The sequence below is a fragment of the Myotis myotis genome, unplaced genomic scaffold (assembly GCF_014108235.1).
Source record: "Myotis myotis isolate mMyoMyo1 unplaced genomic scaffold, mMyoMyo1.p scaffold_m19_p_6, whole genome shotgun sequence".
Taxonomy (NCBI): Eukaryota; Metazoa; Chordata; class Mammalia; order Chiroptera; family Vespertilionidae; genus Myotis; species Myotis myotis.
The window spans coordinates 84,078,976-84,098,061 of record NW_023416368.1 but is presented as its reverse complement, the minus strand read 5'-3'; the positions used below and the strand labels follow the sequence as shown (position 1 = coordinate 84,098,061).

General features: G+C 52.8%; 1 protein-coding gene across 2 annotated transcripts; it reads right to left on the bottom strand.

Moving 5' to 3' along the window:
* Nucleotides 1-1,374: 1,374 nt before the first annotated feature.
* PIN1 (peptidylprolyl cis/trans isomerase, NIMA-interacting 1) lies at nucleotides 1,375-12,620 on the bottom strand. 2 transcript variants are annotated; one of them, XM_036313391.1, is made up of 4 exons: nucleotides 12,476-12,620; nucleotides 10,433-10,645; nucleotides 3,063-3,173; nucleotides 1,375-1,982 (listed from the first exon to the last, which is right to left on the bottom strand). In XM_036313391.1, the coding sequence occupies exons 1-4, from the start codon at nucleotides 12,531-12,533 to the stop codon at nucleotides 1,873-1,875; spliced, it is 492 nt and encodes a 163-aa protein (XP_036169284.1). In that variant the 5' UTR covers nucleotides 12,534-12,620; the 3' UTR covers nucleotides 1,375-1,872. The 2 variants fall into 2 exon arrangements, with proteins under 2 accessions (XP_036169284.1, XP_036169283.1); XM_036313390.1 differs by lacking the exon at nucleotides 12,476-12,620 and adding an exon at nucleotides 11,973-12,439.
* Between the last annotated feature and the right edge of the window lie 6,466 nt (nucleotides 12,621-19,086).

The following is a 19,086-nucleotide window of genomic DNA, read 5'->3' as shown; positions in this document are numbered from 1 at the left end:
GGGAGGGGGGCACACCCAGACTGGGGAGGTGGGAGATGGGAAGGGCGTTACTCCCAGGGTCGCAATGGATACATACCTAGAACAACTAGGGACACACGGCCACATGCACTTGTGAGAGACATGGATGCCCAAAGTGACAGGGAGTGCCACAAAGACCAGGACAGAAAATCACACCCCTCTCCCTGGCAGCGTCTTAGCCACCTGGGGGCCCAGGGACACCTTCTCTGGGCCTTTGGTGTTGAAAGTGCCCATTCTCCAGAGGCCCTTCGCCTTAAAGCAGAACTCCGACACCCTCCTGCCCCACAAGCACTCATTTCTGGTCCTTCCCAGAGGCACCACTGGGCCAGCAGCGGAGTGATTGTTCCCCTGACCACACAGAACTGTTGACACAAACAGTGGGGCTGCTTGCCTGCCTGCCTTGTGGCCCCCAAAGGCGATGGAAGATTCTGCCAGGAGGTGCAGCCAACTAGCTGACTCTCCCCAGCCCACTAGAGCTGAACTTCATTAGGCCTTCCTAATGACAAATGCTCCGGCAGGCGGCAGGCGGAGAGCAATTGCTCCAGAAACCTGCCAGATTGGAGTCCGCCCAGGTGACTGTTTGAGACTCAGCCCTGGGTTCCTGCCTCCGTTGGGGTCAAGCCAGTCAAGGCTCTATTTTGCTCAGGTTCCCAACCCCTGGCAGTCTGCTATCCCCCTGATGCAGGCTAGTCCCCATTAAGGGGTCAGCAGAGTGGGCATAACCACCTAACAGGCCCATAACTCCCAGAATGAACTCCGAGTCCCCAGCCCAGGCCCTGGCACAGGGGCAGCTGTGAGGAAGGGATGAAGAGCAGGTAGGCCACACCCACAGCCCCCTCCCCAAGAGGGAGAGCCCACCACCTCCCCCGTCAGCCACAGGGATCCCCTCTGCTCTCACAGCCTCCTCGCCCCGTTCCAGCACAAGGCCTCCCGGCATCTGCAGAGGCGGCAGGACCCAGGCACAACCTGCCAGAAGAGCTTGTGCTGCAACAGGGAAGCATCAGGGTGCGGGCATCACTCACTCTAACTGGGGTGCCTGTGGGTGGGGTGTGTGTGTGGCTCTCCCAGGATCCCCTGCAGGTCTCCAGCTCCATCTGACCTGTTGAGTCCAGGCTGTGGGGTCCAGGCAGGGTCCTTGCATTCCGGAACACCCAGGTCTGAGGGCCGCTGGTGCTGACCGGTGCCCCCTTCCCTGGGGCCTGGCTGCTGGGATGCACTCCTGGCTGTCCTCAGGCCCAGAATGTGGAGGCTTCTCAGGGAGGACGTGCAGGCTGGACACTAGGGGTGGCGGGAGAGGCCTGCTCCGACAGTGTGCCCTCACTCAGCAGGGAGGAAATGAGACACAGGACAGCGGAGCAGTGGTTCCAGGTTTAATGGAGGGTGCGGGTGCTGCACTGCTGCTCAGAGGGCCCACAGCAGCAGCAGCCTGGGCCCCACACAGAGCATCTGCGTTTTGCGATTTAATAGAGGAACATGGCATAACCAGGAACAACGTAAGGCCCTCCTACCCCATCCTGGACACGGGACAGCTCAGCTAACTAGGCCTGCCCTTTGGGACAGGGCACCCCTACCCCCTGGGTCTGGGAGCTCTGGGAGCCCCCCCACACCGCTGTCCTTCCAAAGTCAATTCCAAAAGAGGGGGGAATCTGGCGGGGACAGCCCCAACCTGGGTCCGACAGGGAGACCCTAATGGTGCAGAGCCCCTCTCCTAGCCATTTTGGGAACAATAAATACTGTGTGACATCAGCAGGGAGAGGCGCCCATGCTCGGCTGGCAGCAGTAAGCAGGGCCTCCAGGCCCAGCCACCCTGCCTGCCCCGCCCCATCCCAAGGCCAGGCCTGGGCACCTGCCCCCTCACTCCGTGCGCAGGATGATGTGGATGCCGGAATCCGTGAACACGGGCCCGCTCATCTCCCCGGTCCGAAGCGCAAAGGAGGCATCTTCAAATGGCTTTTGCATCTGACCTGGGGAAACGTAAGGGAGGATGCGTGGGGGTCAAGATGTGGCAGAAGCTCGGACCAGGCAGGACGGCCAGATGGGGCTCCCGCCTGTGCCCAGTCTCCCACTCATCTGTCACTTGGTTTATGGCCCTGTCACAGTGCTGAGCAGCCCAGCTGGAGGTGGCAGGGCCATTAAAGAGGCCCCAGGAAGCCTGAGGACAGCATGAGGGATGTCAGGCAGAGCTGCTGCTGCTGCTGTGTGCTGAGAGATGCACTTCAGTGATGAATGTTTCCCTAGACCCAGCTCCCAGCCCCAGCCATATCATCTGTCCTGTCTGCTCCGTCTGCCTCCCGGGGTGGGCGGCAGCTCCTGGTTGGTTACCCCACACCCCTCACCCCATCCTGGGCATCTTGGGGATGGAGGGAAAGGAAGACAAAGAAGAGGTGGTGGTCAGCTGGTCCCCTCTGCTCCTCCCTTCCCACTGACCCAACCAGACAGCCCTAAACTCAGAGCTGCTGATCCAACCCATCCACCCTCACCCCTGGTTCCCCACCAGTAAAGGTGGGCAGAGGTTATGGGAGACTACCCTGGGGCTCGCAGGGGCCCTGCCTTATACCTCCAACTGGAGGAGAGGCAAAATGCAGCTTGGTGGGCCCGTGACGGGAAAAATGTGCAAAGAAACACAGACTGACGCCCCAACCCAGGAGAGAATGACTCGGGAGAGGGCTCTGCAGTCATCCCAGCCTCTACCAGCAAGGCAGCCTCTGGAGCCTGAGGAAGGGCTGTGCTGCCACCTGGTGGACCCTGAAGGCGTGTGCCGCAGGGGCCACCCAGCCCATCCTCTACAGCAGGTGGGGGAACGCTGGGCAGTGTAGGCCTGCGGCGAAGTCACTTGGTCTGGCCCTGCCCAGGCATTAGGGGTGAGTTAGTCACATGTTTGACCAAACATGAGCAAGCTAATGTTTAAGTTGATAATTTGTATGGCCCGTGAGTGATGTCACAAATACCCAATGGCCCTTGGCAGAGAACAGGTCCCATCCCTGCTCCACAGGCGGGGGGGCCAGAGGGTCCCCAGGGCTGGGTGGTGCCCGTTATCTGCGCACCTCTGCTGAAGGCACCCAGGTCTCCCCTGGCCTTGGCCGAGCTGCAGTCACTGTACTGTGAAGCCAGAGATTCAAAGTCTTCTTCTCCGGACTTGATCTTCTGGATGTAGCCTGTGGACACACACGACAGGAGGCACATGGGAGACCATGTCAGGGGCGGGGCGGGGCAGAGAGCTCGATGAACGGTGGCACACCCCTCAGAACGAAGCTGTGCCACCTTTGCTCTTCTGTGTATGCGCACACATGCATGCACATGTGAATACTCGCCACCCCCACATGCTAACACACAGCCACAATGCCTTCTCCCTGCACACGCCTGGAGGCACAGGAGTCCATGAAGTGGTGTCTTCCACACGCATGTGCACTGTGACCCTGCAGTAACCTCAGCAGCCATGCTGGTCTCACAACCCATCCTAAACTCCTGCTCCCTTTACCACTCTCCCCAATCCACACAAATATAACAAGAATTCAGCAACCCAGGTATGTGTCCTTGAGCAGGAACTGAACCCTTGACCCTTCAGTGCATGGGATGATGCTCTAACCACTGGCCAGGCCAAAAGTCAAGCTTTTAACCACCCCTGCCCCATAGTTCACAGGACCCAGATCTTCCTCTGAGCAGCCAGCTCTCTCGGACTCCTGTATGACCTCAAGGTCACGGTCGCCCATCTGCCAGGGACCCCAGTTGAATGGCATGCCCATGACAGTATGCTTATCACCTGTCTCACTGTACATCACAGCAGCAGCCAGTGTCCTGGTGTCTGATCTGCTGGATGCTCCCACGACCGTTCCCATCACCCCTGTCTTCCCCATGTCCCTGTCACTCTTGTCTTGTCCTCACCATGCTTTTGCCTCTGAGTCTGAATTGTTAGTCACTGCCAGCAGACCACAGTGACATGCTGCACAGTGCCGGACACGGAGAGAGAACTTGAGAAATGTCACTTGCTGTCACCATTCTCCCTTCCATGTGGGCTACACACCCCTGATGAGGCTGTCTCTACTTCCCCCTGCCCTGCCCAGCCCTGGTCTTCCTCGTGGGCACATCGCAGTCTGGTCTGGTGTGTTGCTTGCTCAGGCAGAAGGCCCACTCGCTCTGACCGGCATGATGTGGTGGCTTTTGACCACAATGCCCTGGTGTGGCTGGAACACCTCCCTGGGCTGCTAGGTGGTGCCTCTGACCGACACCAGATGTCACTAGGATACCCCTCCTCCTCCTCTCCCTGGACTCCCAGTTATCTCCTTGCCCTCCCCCTCGCAGCACCAAGGTTCCTCCTCTTCTCTTTTGTCTGGACCTCAATTTGCCAGCCCGGGAATCCTGACCACCCCCTTTATGTGTACCTGCCTGCCTTTAAGAGGCACACTGTCCGCACATGCCCAGCACCTGCAGAGCCAGGTCGAGACCTGAGCCCACTCCAAGCATCACCTGGCCTCATCCTCCAGCAGCTGGGCCATGGGCATAACTGCAGGGACCCTCAAGACCAGAGGCCTGCCAAGAAGCACACGGTGTGTGTGTGAGCAGGCGCTACCAGCCTGAAAATCAGATAAAAGTCAAGCCTTTTGTTTTTGTTAATCCGAGGATATTTTTTCCATTGATTTTTAGAGAGAGTGGGAGGAAGAGGAAGAGAGTGGGAGGGAGAGGAAGAGAGAGAGGTAAACATGGATGTGAGAGACACACATCGATTAGTTGCCTCCTGCGTGCGCCCCAATAGGGTAGGGGATCTTGAACCTGTGATCCAGGTACGTGCCCTTGACCGGGAATTGAGCCCCTGACCCTTCAGTGCGTGGGCCGATGCTATAACCACTGGCCTGGGCAAAAGCCAAGCTTTTAACCACTCCCTGCCCCATAGCTCACAGCACCCAAATCTTCCTCCGAGGAGCCAGCTCTCTCAGAAAACATTCTGCTCAATGGAGCCTGAAATGATATTTTAAAAAAACGTTTCCCTCCTCAGTTCACCTTCTAGGCCAGCGGTTCTCAACTTGTGGGTCGCGACCCTCTGCGGGTCGAATGACCTTTCACAGGGGTCGCCTAAGACCATCGGAAAACACATATATAATTACATATTGTTTTTGTGATTAATCACTATGCTTCAATTATGTTCAATTTGTGACAATGACATTGGGGGTCACCACAACATGAGGAACTGTATTAAAGGGTCGCGGCATTAGGAAGGTTGAGAACCACTGTTCTAGAGGCTGACCTTCAGGAGTTTGGTCTTGGCCAAAAGCCAAGATGCAAGGAAACCTTCAGGCTCCTGTGTCCCCTCAGCTCCACTCTTCTACCCCACAGGGTGCCCCTCCCAGCCCCACCCTGCTTCTCGGCTCCCTCAGCCCCATCCACCCGCCGCCTCGATGGTGTCCATAGGCCACCCTTGCTCAGGCATCTCTTCCCACTTGAAGCTGGCCTGCTGCTTTCCGCCCCGCAACTCCCGCGCCCCAAGACCCCGCTCTGTGAGGTGCCTCCCCTGGGCCCCGCTTTAACACTGTCCTGTTTGGGCGTCTGTGGCCTGCCTGTACTAGGAGGACGGGGGCTGGGTTAGCCTTGCTCACTGCTGTGTCCCCAGCACCTGGCACTATAGACTGAGCAGATGTTCACTAATGTTGAAGGAATTCATGAATAAATGAGACAGAAACAGGCCATAGGGAAGGAGGGAGAGGGATCCGCCGCTGGGCTCTGTAGGCAGAAATGCCAGAATCTCATACCTTTTCTGTGACCCTCAGGCCCAAATACTAAAGAGGAGGCAAGACAGAAAGTACAAACCAGACGCCCTGGCCTTTTCCCGGCAATGCCCTGGCCTCACCTGACTGTGTCAACACCAGTCACCAAGACAGCGCCCACCCAACCCCCATCCAGCGGAGCTCCGGCTGGGACAGGAGCCGGGCAGACCAGCAGCCTCACCAGGAGCTCCCAGTCTGCAGCGGCACCTTCCACCTGCTCGGGGAGTTCGGGAACTCCTGAGAGGATGCACAACAGAACAGCCTCTGCCCCTGCTGGCAGATCACAACACAGCCCTGAGGCTGAGGGGGTGGACCTGGAACCTTAGCTGCTGTGTTCAGATCCCAGCTTTACTGCTCCTGAACCTGTGACCTTGGTGGGTGACTTTCCCTCTTGGAGCCTTCCTTTCCTGACCTGCAAAATGGGCTAATTAGCAGCTCCTACCTTGGAGGGCTATTGTGAGGCGTAAAGAAGGTATTGCTGGAGCAGGGCCTGGCCCAGAGCAAGCCCTTGACAGGTACTAGCTATCGGTCCCCACAATATGGACTGCAATGTGTGCCCCAATTAATGTGCTGACCCCCCAATGTGACTGTATTTAGAGATGGGCCTTTAGAGGAATAATTAAGGTTAAGTGAAGTCCAATAATTAGCGTTCTTATAAGAGACACCAGAGAGTTCCATCTCTCCCTCCACATGGGCACACACCAAGGACAGGCCTTGTGATGACAGCATAATTACCGGAAGGAAGTGAGTGAACAAATAGGGGGTCTCTGACCCTAAAAAGGTTTGGAGACCAACAAGGGAAGAAGCCTGGACAGAAAAAAGGTAACGGTTTAGTTCTGTCATCCCAGAAGTCCCAGACTCAGCAGAAAGGGCCCAGAGAGACCAGAGACCCAGCCTGAAGCCAGCAGGCTGGGAGTCACTGACCTGGGGGGGAAGACTTGAACCACGGAACTAACTGACCCTCGATCCTTGGACAGGGTCATGGAGAAGCCCTCCCACCTGCTCTCCTTCCCTGCTTCTCCAGGGCCTGGCCTCCTCAGACAAGGACACCAGGATTACAGGCAGCCAGTTCTTGATCTCCGATAGCTCCTGGCCACAGGCCAGCAGCTGCAGAGGAGCCGGTGCTGAGAACAGGGGCATCAGCAGAAAACTTGGAAGCACTGGCTCACTGCAGGCAGCCTGTCCCCTTGGGCAACGGGCTGCACTGGCTCTAAATGGGTACTGATGAGGCTCCAGACCCGGCTGCCAGCTACAAAGTGTGCTGCCCGAATCCTCATCTCCTGGTCACCTGGAACAAGCCCCTGACAGGGGAACACTCTCTTCCACGGGAGAAAAAAGGAGCCCAAATGCCCAGGCTCGCTGACCTGGCACCACAGCCTGCACCTCACTGCTCCCTCCCAGCAGCCCTGAAGGAGGCCTGCCCCAGCCCCATCTCAGTGTCTCAGGACACCGAGGCAGAAGAGGAAGCTCACTGCCCAAGGTCATCAGAGGGTCTGCCCGCTGAGCCCACCAGCTCCTGCACCCCTGCCCAAAGCTCTCCGTGGGACCGAGTTCTTCCCATCAGCCGTGGGGAAGCAGCAGGGGCTGCCAGAGAGAAAAGGCCTGGTCTTGACCTTGGCCCCCACCACACACACCTGACTGAGGTCAAGGCTCCAGCACGTAGACCAGAGGTCCTCAAACTATTTAAACAGGGGGCCAGTTCACTGTCCCTCAGACCGTTGGAGGGCCGGACTATAGTTTAAAAAAAAAACTATGAACAAATTCCTATGCACACTGCACATATCTTATTTTGAAGTAAAAAAACAAAACGGGAACAAATACAATATTTGTATTTGCATGTGGCCCGCGGGCCGTAGTTTGAGGACCCCTGACGTAGACAGTGAGAGCCAGACACTGAGCCCATTGCTCTTCTGAGCACTCCCTGCACCTTTATGGCCGCCTTGTCCCCATTTTACAGAAAAGGAAACCGAGGCTCTGAAAATGAAGACACTTGCTGAAGGCCACGCAGTTGGCACCAGAATCCATTTCTGTGTGACTCCAGGTCAGACTACTTGGTGCCGACTTTACCCCACCCCCACCCATCTAATCCATCACCCATTCCTCTGGATTCTGCCTCCTAAATCTTTCTAAAATACGCTCCACCCCTCCCACCCACCTCCAAGTTCAAGTCACATCATCTGTAGTTGCAATTCCTCCCACAGCTTCCACCAGGCCCTCCAGCGCAGGTGGGCATGCCCTCCCGTGCTAACCCTGGTCTGCATCCGCTGAAGGTCTGGCCCCAGGGCCCAGCTGCTTTCGGGGAGCACCCTCTCCCAAGTTACCCTCCCCAAGACCCAGCTGACTTCAGCACCCTCAGGCCCACAGCAGTGTCAGCCTACCGCACACCTGCCCCCCTAGTGATGGGAAGCACCCTCACCTGCCATCCCAGGCGGGCCTCACAGCCTGACAGTTAGCCCAGCCCCCTCCCAGCTGCCTTCCCAACGGCTCTTCCTCAGGCCCCTCAGACTTAGTGAGTCCCTCCTCAGACTGCATCTCTCTCCACATCCTCTCTACCAGTGGTACCTCTTGTCACTCAATCGCAAACGCCTGTTACGTCTCTCTCTTGTGGTCCAGAAGCCTTGGAACAGGGACCACCTGAGCTGGGAGGACCCAAGATGTCATCTCAAGGTTCTCTCTGGGCTTTCTCCACTTGCTTCCTCCTTTTTCCCTGAGGCAGCCCCCCCCCCCCCCCTCAATCACTTATAGTTGGTCCCAGCCAACCTGGCCTCTGGACCTTCTGGCTTCCCTGGCCGTTCACCTCCAGCCACACTATTGTGAAAGCACCACTGCAGGGCCCTTCTCCGGGTCACACTTGGCCATGTTTCCTGCATGACCAGGAAAGACCCCGACTGTCTGCCTTGCTCTGGGCCCTCCTCAACCTGGCCAGGACCTGCCCTTGAAGGATGTGGTCCCTCTTCAGCCCCCTGCACAGCCTTCCAGAGTTCTGTCCACAGCCCAGCTCCAGGCCTTTATTTCTGTCATGTCCTCTGCCAGGAATCCTCTGCTTCCTACTGCTTCACGAACAATGCTGAGTGCTCACAGAGGCCAGGCTGTGTGCTGGGCAGTGGGAAACGGGGAAAGAGCAGATCCAGTCTCTGCCCTCATACAGCGTAGGAGGCGAGTTTAATCGGCCTCAGATTCTGTGCAAGAACCGAGATCCTCCCTATAATGTTATGAGGCTAACAGGTGCCATTTATCATGCCAGACACCATATGGGGGAGGGGGTATGCATGTGTGTTAAGTAATATCTTACCAACCAAGTACTGGACCAAGTGATATGATAGCTAAACACAGCCAATACTGACTACTGTGTACTCGTTGCCAGGCTTGTGTTAATAACAACAATCATAACCACCGCGAGTAATTATAGAACGTTTACTAGGTGCCAGGTCTGTTATTCGTGCTTTACTGTATTAGGTCAGAGTCCTCACAACTACCCTGTGAGGTGGGTCCTATTATACTAATTTTACAGGTAGGAAATTAAGGCTCAGAGACGGTAGGCAATTTGCTCAAGGTCACACAGCTAGGGCCTGGCAGAGTCCGATGGGAACTCAGGCTGTCTGGGCATGGATGAGGGACCAGTTATGTGGGGTAGGAGCAGCCAGGGAGAGGTCTGGGGTCTCTGGTGGGAGAGGCTGAGTGGATGATGAAATCACAGGTGAGATCCAGACTAGCATCGTCCAACAAGAACTTCTCCTGAGGATGAAAATGTTTATCTGCGCTGTACAAGATGCAGCCCTAGCCACACGATGCTACTGAGCACTTAAAGTGTGGCCTCACGACTGAAGAACCAATCGTTAATACTTCTTCATTTTAATTCATTTCAGTGGACATCGCCGATGTAGGCATGGACAGCTCTAGGGCAGGGTTCTGCCAACAATGACGGGCAGGCTCGCTATTTCTGTAACAGAGTCTGACTGGCATCTAGCCACGCCCATTTGTTTACCTTTTGTCTAACGCTATCATTTTACAAAGCAGAGCATACAGAGACTGTTTGGCCTGCAAAACCTAAAATATTTACCATCTGGCCTCGTAAGAAAGTTTGCCAACCACTGTTCCAGACTGTGGAGAAAACAGGAGAGAGCAAGAACAGCCTCCTCTCTCCGGACAGAATGAACTTACAAACTGCAGCCAGCTCTGCACGGCTACGTTTCCAACCTCCCTCCCCCTCCAGGCCCACTCCTGGTGCACCGCAGAGGCCTGCTCGATGACAGCATCATCCATCACTCCCACTGACTGAGGGCACACGTGCGCCACGCACCGTCTTCTCTCACTGAATTTTCACAACCACCCTCAGAGGCAGGTATATGACGATGCCCATTTCACAGAGGTGAAAACTGAGTCTCAGGGAGGTGACTTGGGCCCCTAAGGTCACAGAGCTTACAGGGGTCTGCTGGCCCCAACGCTGGGTCTTCCCACCCCCACGGATGGAAAGAAAAAGGAGAGGTGGCCATTGGCCAGGCTCACGTCACGTGCAGGCACTTTTGTGTCGGCCAATGCCACACCTCACAGCTGAGCAAGCTGGGTAGAGGGCCTGGTGTGATTTCTACGGGGCTTGCTCTGGCCCCTCAGGGAGAGGCACCCCCCCGCCCCCGCATCCTGTCTCCAGTTCTGCTCACTGTTGATCAGCTCCAGGGCCTCCTCCTTGGTCCGGGTTATCTTCTCTTGCCTCCAAGATGACGGCCGCCGTGACTGGCTGTGCTTGACCAGCAGGTGTGAGCAGCGCACCCTGGTAGGCTCCCCCTGTCCGTTTTTGCCACTGCCACTGCTGTTGCCACTCGGCCGCTCCCACTGGCTGGCGTTTGTGATGTGATTGAAGTAGTACACCCGGCCTGGAGGGAGAGGAGGTGGATATTCAGCTGGACTGCTCATAGGACACCACCCTGAGGCCAGAATAAGGGACTGGCCTAGGAGATGCCATGATTCAGCAAATTCCCTGTGTGTCCACCACATGCCACAGGCCCTTAGGGAGCGAACATTCCAGGTGGGGACAGATCGCCACCCGCCAAGCAAATAGGACACGGTAACTTCAGTCACTGATAACGCTGAATGAGCCAGGTGACAACAGAGAAGCCAGCCCCACCCCAGAGGTGGACCAGGGCCGGGGAGAGGAAGTGGTTCAAAGCATGCACTCAGCACTCAAACCTGGTTCTGCCACTTCCTCACCGTATGACCTACCTTCCCCAGGCCTCGGCTTTCTCACCTGGAATGTGGAGGTGACAACAGGACCTGCCTGTTGGGCTGCTGCAGGGACTGAATGAGTTCACATCTGTAACGTGCTTAGGATGGCTCCCAGGACACATTTAAGAGTGTGACAGCCATTACTAGCTCCATCTTACAGAGGACAAACCTAGGCAATGTTTCCTGAGTGTCTACTGTGCTTCAGGCACACTATGGAGGGAGGCATGGCGTCAGACAGCAAAGCTCTGCTCTTTCCCCTACAGCGTACTGTGCGACACTGCAAGGGGCCAGACGTTACTCAGCGACTGAGGAGCATGGAGTAAACACGGCACACAAGAAACCTGAAGTGCGAGGGACCCAGTAGAAAAGGGGTGTCATTCCACTGGGTTACATGGAGGGCTTGTGCCCAGCCCTGTGAAGGGCTGGATGTCGCCCTAAGGACTGTCAGGGTCAAGCCACGCAGAAATGGCAGAACATCAGGTTTATGCCACAGCAAGGTGAGTGAGAGCTGAGCCACGGAAGGTCTATAAAACCTTGGCCATGGGCTCCGTCTCCTTGAAAAGTGGCGGTGAAGTGAGAGATGAGGCCCTCAAACTTCATGGGGTTAATGTGGAGAGTCCATGATGATGCACACGAAGTGCTCATCAGAGCTATTACTGCGAGGATGACTACTATGGACAACGAGGGTGGAACAAGATGCAGGGCCTGCTGCTCTGCAGTTTGCAGTGACAAGGGCATGGGGCTCTGGAGTCAAAATGACTGGATTCTAACCCAGCCCTCAGCTCCCCCCATGAATGACTTTGGGTAAACTCCTTCATTTTTTCTGGCCTCAGTTTCCTCACCTGCAAAATGGGGGCAATGACTGCCAACTTCCCAGAGTTGTGGCCAATCAGAGAAGACACTTAAAACGCTCGGCACAATGCCTGCAGCTGATAAAAGTACCCTGTTGTGGACATTATTACTATGGATAAGCCTTACATCGGACCCAAGAACAGGGGCTCAGCATTAGGTGTGGGTGGCCGGCGTGGTAGCAGGAGCAGGCTGTGCATCCGAGGCGGGGTGCACCCCGGGGCCACACCCTAAGCATGGGCCTCGGGTGTCCTCCCCCGGAGATGGACCCCCAGGGCCAGCGGGGTGCGGAGACCTTCCCCGGCGAGGTCAGGTGCATTAGGCCGAAGGGTGTCAGCCCGGTGCGCAGGGCCAGGGCCATCGCCGGGAGGAAGGCCGCGGGATCACCAGCCCCTCCCCGCGCCCCCGCAGCGCGCTGGGCCTCCCCGGCCCGGTCCCAGCCTGTTTCCTCCGGCTTCCCGGCGCCAGAGGCTCCAAGCCTCAACAGGGCGGGCCGGGCCGCTACCGGGAGGATGCGGAGCCAGGACCCCACGGGAATAGGGCGGCGGCGCCGCGCCCGAGGGCGAGCTCGAGCCTTGCTCCCGCTCCCGCAGACCCGCGCGGCCCCGCCCCAGCCCGGACCCCCGCGGCACCTGAGCTGCGGCTCATGCGCTTCTCCCAGCCGAGGGGCAGCTTCTCCTCGTCCGCCATCTTCCCTCCTGCGGCAGCGCCTGCTCCGCCTCCGCGCACCGCCTCCGCCGCCCGCGCCCGCCCAGCGCCGCCGCCTATTGGCGGGGTGCGCCTTGCACCGGGCCTGGCGACGACTCCCATTGGGCATCTTGACTGGCTTTCTATTGGGCAAAAGCGAAAGCGGGCGTATCCACCCCGCCTTTTCTTACCTGGGCCCCGCCCCTCGCTCTCCTCGGGCCTCTAAGTGGTGAGGAAGGGAGACACTCCCGCCTTCTCAACTCCCTTCTGCAAGCTTCAAAGGAGGCCCCGTCCCTCCCGTGCGTCCTGAGCCACAGCGCCTGTCTGATTGGCTACTGCAGCCGCGATTCCCGTCCCCTAGGCCGTTTCCGGAGGGCCGCAGCCCACCTTACGGAAGCGTCTAAGCTAGTGTGGAGGTAAGGGCAGCCGACCAGATGCTTGGGAGATGCGGTGCTGTCTTTACTGTTGCCATAGCAACGCAGTTGCCGTGGTGATAAGCATCTAATAACCAGAAGCCTAAATCTGGCTTCTTCATCCTCCCTCTTCCCACCTCTTTCCTTCAGATGTTCAAGCCTAACCCTTATTTTATTTTTTTGTGCAAAGCTAACCTTTTGCCTGTGCCACTGACCCAAACACCTTCACTTATCCCCTCTCAAGCTGGCTCCTGCCTCCATCCTGATGACTGGTGGGTGTTGGCACTGCCACTCAGATGGGGATACAGAAGGAGGCGAGGGTTGGAGGATGATGAGTTCAATCTGAGTCAATTTAAAATGGAGTCCACAGGACACTGAGGAGATGGTTGGGGACCCAGGGCTGGAGATAGATACGGAAGTAAAAGAGACTAACAGGAAAGGGTTCAATTACAGTTCATCCACAGCATGGGCCCTCATGTGATCACTGAAAAGAACGAGGCACAGTGAAAACGAGGGAAACGTGTTCACAGGAAAGTAGAGACAGGATTCGGTAGAAGGTTAAGAGCTGCTTAAGTTCAAAGCCTAGCTCTACCATTTCCTATGACCTTGAACAACTTACTTACTTAACCTCTGCATTTCAGCTTTCCCACCTGAAAAATGAGGGTAAGAAATAAAATATATTTCATGCATATCTTTGATGTAAAGTGTAAATGCGTTAATTTATGTAAAGCACTCAAAACAGTGCCTGGCCCATACATGGCAGGGATGTATTTTCTGGGTGGAAAAAAGCAAATAATAGTACAGCATAGCAATTATATTATGTGGAAAGGCATAACAAAATGAAAAAAATAAAATTCTTTAATGACATCATCCATGGAAATATATCGAAGTATTAAGAGTATAAAAAAGCAAGCCAATGAACAGTATCAGTATTAGAATATGTATAATTAACGGTGTAAAAACTATAGATTCACATCACAGAAAATTTCTGGATTCAGTCAAATATGTCATAACTACCACTGGTGATACAGATGGAGAAATGAACAACTTAAATGATGCCATTTTCATTTTTTATGAGCATGTATTAGCATAATAATCTTTTAAATAATATATAATTTTAGAGTTAGGGTAGAGTTACAAAAGTAGTATAAAGGTTTTAGTATAGAAGATAGAATTTCATATAGCCTTCACCCAGCCTTCCCTTGTATTAGCAGATGCTAATAACGGAACAGAGGTTCTTAACCAGAGGTGATTTTGTTCCCTAAAGGACATTTGACAATGTCTTAAGACGTTTTTGGTTGTCACAAATGGGGGGGGGGGGGTCATTGTTACTAGCATTTAGTGGGTAGAAGCCCAGGATTCTGCTAAATATCCTACAATGCACAGCCCCCACAATAAAGAATTATCCAGCTCCAAAAGCCACCAGTGCCAAAGCTAAGAAACCCTGCCATAGAGTAATTATCAAAATTAAGAAATCAACATGGGGGGTGGCAGCAGTGTGGAGGGGGTTAATGGGGGAATAAAGAGGACAGCTGTAATATTCTCAACAATAAAGATACATTTTAAAAAATCAACATTGGTACAATACTCTTAAAAAAATTTTTTTTTTATTGATTTCAGAGAAGAAGGGAGACGGAGAGAAAGATAGAAACATCAATGATGAGAGAGAATCATTGATCGGCTTCCTCCTGCACGCCCCACCCTGGGGATCAAGCTTGCAACCCACGCTTGTGCCTTTGACTGGAATCGAACCCAGTACCCTCCAGTCCGTAGGCTGACGCTCTAACCACTGAGCAAACCAGCTAGGGCAGTATAATACTTTTAGACTAGACTTGAATCCACAGTCACATCTCCTTAGTCTCTTCCAACGTGTGACAATTTGTAGGTCTTCCTTGTATTGATGATCCTGATACTTCTGAATAGCAAAATGCCCATTCTGATGTTTTATCATGATAGGGTTTGTTGGCTATTTTCTCATGAATAGATTGAGGTTATACATTTTTGGGAAGGATACCACAGACAATATAACTTCAGTGCATCATACCTGGTATGCAATCTACTCCTGGTTGTATTAAGGTATCTATTGTTGCAATAACACTTACCTCACAACTTAGTGCATTAACAATTATTTTCTCACAGATTCTATGGGTCAGGAATCCAAGCACAGTTTAGCTGTGTGTCAGTAGGGGTGGCTGTGGTCTAATTTGAAGGCTTGACTGGGGCAGGATCTACTTCCAAGCTCTCTCAGGTGGCTGCTGGCAGGATTCAAGTACTAACAGGATGTTTGTCTGAGGACTGCCGTTCTTTGTTGGGGGTCTCTCCATAAGGCAACTCACAACACAGCAGCCAGTTTCATCAAGGAGCAAGTGGCAGAAGCCAGTGTCTTTGCAACCTCATCTCAGAAGTGATATCCCACCACTTTTGCCATGCTCTACTTGTTAGAAGCTAGGTCTCTAGCCTGTACTCAAGAGGAAGGGATTACACAAGGATGTGAATACACAAAGACGGGGGGATCATTAGGGGCCATTTTAGAGGCTGCCTACCACCCTTGCAATATTAACGTTGATCACTTGGTTAAGGCAATTTCTGAATTTACTATCGTAATAATACTTTCGAGGGATACTTTGAGATTGTGCCCTTTCAACATGCTTCCATCCTTTTTATTCTGGCACTTCTTACCTCCTGACACCACTAGATACACCATGCCCAGCTTGTATTTTCCCTGCCCTAGCTCTAGAACCAATCACTTCTCCAAGAAGCTCTAGTTCCTTTCATTGGAGAATTATTTAGAAACAAAGATCTGGGTGCTGGACATGCTCATTGCACCTGGGGTGTCACTGCTTCTGGTCCCTCTAAGTGGAAAAAGCAAGAAAATATATGTATACACACATATCTGCATGTCTATATACATAGTAAATAAAAACCATGAGTCCACACTGATGCCTCTAACTCTAATCCAGTTCCACAAGTTCATTCTAACAACACCCTTCCACCCTTCCTGCCTCATTTTATTTTTAGCTTTAAAAACAACAATGTATTTTTATTGATATCAGAGAGGAAAGATGAGGGAGAGATAAAAACATCAATGATGAGTCATTGATTGGCTGTCTCCTGCACACCCCACACTGGGGATCTAGTCTGCAACCCAGGCATATCCCCTGACCGGGAATCGAACCATGACCTCCTTGTTCATTGGTGGACACTCAACCACTGAGCCACGCTGGCTAGGCTATTTGTAGCTTCTCCAGCAGTGAGAAACCTGGATCTCACTACCTACAATATATTTACCCATTTGTTCAACTATGTGTGTGGATACATATGTACGTTTCAGAATTGTTAAATCATGTCCCTGTGAGAAACATATTTACCAACTAGAGTGCAGTGTTTTTCTACACTTCTTTTTGTCTTTAGCCTTCTTGTATCCTAGCATACACTTTCCCCAAACTTAGGTCAGCTGTCTTTCCCACCTTCTTGTGTGTGTGTGTGTGTATTCACCTGAATAGTCAGGGAACTTCACCTATTTTATTTAGGTTTTCATTTTTTCAAATTCCAACCACAAGTTAAATATAACTGGAAACCAGTAAGCACTAAGTTTGCTCCAAAAGAGTAGGATCATTCAGATTTACTCCAATAAAGTATATTCCCCACCTTCTTCAGTGTGGTCATGTGATTCATTTGTAATACAAGCAGATTCATTAGATGGCCTGCATTCCATTCCTTTCTACATTGTTTCTGACAGAGTCCTACATTCACCACCACAGTTCCATCATCACAAGAATCCCTCCAAACTGCCCTTTTATGTAAAAAAATAATCAATAAAAATACCAATGAAAAAAGAATGAGACATATAATTTACATGGATATCAAAAGCATAAAAAACAAACTGATGCATAGTATGTGACTATTATAGAATGTATAATTATCCCAATTTTACAAAAACTATAGGTTATATTTCAGAAAATGTCTGGATTCACTCAAATATGTTAATAACTGCCAGTGGTGGGAGGGGGGATGTTAATATGAAACAATTTTTGTTGTTTTTACTTCTCACCTGAGTATTTTTTTCCATTGATTTTTATAGAGAGTTGAAGGGAGGGGGAAGAGACAGAGAAAGAAACATCGATGTGAGAGAGAGATATTGACTGGTTGCCTCCCACACTTTCCCTGACTGGGCTGGGGATGGGCCTGCAACGAGGCAGATGCCCTTGACCAAATCCAACCTGGGACCCTTTAGTCCTCAAGCCAAAGCTCTAACCACTGGGAAACCAGCTAGGGCTGAAACAATGTTTGACAAAGCATCTGGATTTTTTTTACAAGCAGATATTGCATAGTTATCTTTTAAAAGTAAAACTGAAGTTTATACAAATGCGCTGAAAAAGTTCTGCCCTCAGGAGAAAAAGGGGTGAGGAAAAGGGCTTTACTTTTTGCACATATTTTCTATGCCGATTTGAAATGATAAAGAATCACCTTGTCAAGGCTGTCATGTAGTTTATTTATTTTGCTTTACTTGAGGCCTTGTATTTAATTTTTTATATATTTTTAATTAAATTTATTGGGGTGACATCTATCCTATATAATAAAAGCATAATATGCAAATCAACCAAATGGCCAAACAGCAAAACAACCATCTGGGACCTGCTATGACACCCACTGGCACCAGGCCAGCCAAGGCGGGTGTGATGCAATTGGTCGGGGGCCCGGCCATCACCCCATGATCACCCCGCAGAGGGAGGGCCAGGCCACCAACAGGCAGGCTGTGGCGGGTGGGCGGGGCCTCCCTCTGCGAGAGAAGCTGGTGCTGGCAGCCGGGGGAAGGAAGGCCTACTCTTGCATGAATTTTGTGTATCGGGCCTCTAGTCTATAATAATAAAAGCGTAATATGCTAATTAGACCGGAGGTCCTTCTGGACAACCTTCTGGATGAAGCCTGGGTGCCAGGTGCCAGAGGGAAGCCGGTGCTGGCAGGCGGGGGAAGGAGGCCTACTCTTGCACAAATTTCATGCATCGGGCCTCTAGTTGGTTAATAAAAGGCCATCCTGTAGTTTAAAAAATTTTTTTTTAACAGGTCAGGGGGGGATACTGAGTTCTAAGGGTAGTGGGAAACAGACATGTCTTAGCGATAGAAGGGAAGCCAAGAGGCAGGTAGAGAGACCAAAGAGAAACCATTCTCAACAGAATCCAGGCCAGCAGCCTCCCAAACAGCTGGCAGGTCATCTCCCCAGAAGCTTGGTGGTGAAGGGAAGGCAGAGGCTGGCAGGAGCTTGGGGGCAGGGGGGTTGTCAGGGGGAGCAGTGGGCTAGAGCTGACTGTGTTGAGCTACTGAGGAGGATAGGACAGGTCAATACAGTGTGGGGTGTGCAGGAGAAAGAACAGAGCAAGGTTCTGGGTGAAGCTCTTGAGAAGGGTTCCAGAATATGGCTCTGGTAAGGACAGGGACAAGGTCGGCCCCAGGATCTGTGGCTAAGGGAACAGAGGTGGGGTGCTTGGTGTCCTGACTACTCACACCTGGGAGAAGACTGGAGCCAGCTGGTAACACCATGTAACAGACATCCTTGCTGCTCTAACTGCCTTTCTCATTGAGATGTGGGTGTCATCATGGTACCCCATTTTAGAAGAGGAAACTGAAGATCAAAGGAAGCTGACGACCCCAAACCCTACTACTAATCATCAAAATTCAGCCTATGCCACGCTGTTTTGCTCTGTCCACTAGGATTTCAAAGGTGCCAAGAATTGTAGATGCTTAACCTCATTTTCTCTCAGCTACACTCTGCAGCACGACCATGAACTATCAGTTCCAGTTTGGAAAAGGAAATGCAGGCTTAGGGAGGTCAAGGAACTTGCCCAGGGTCATTGTTGACATAAGAGCTGGGATTCCACCCATAGTCTGTCTCAGTCCAGAACCTGTATTCCTAACTACATCACTGTCCCTACCCAGCGGGCCCTGGGCCTCTTAGGGTGACAATCATCTCAGACCTCTTGCCCTCCACAAACCCACGCCGGCTCCCAGTCTCCTGGCTCGCTCTTCCCTCACCGGCCCAGTCAGTCTTGAACTCTGAATGGGCAGCTGGGCACTGAGAGTACAGTGACCACCAGATACCAGCCTTCCCTCACCAGACAGGCCTCAGTCAAACATGACGACAGTGA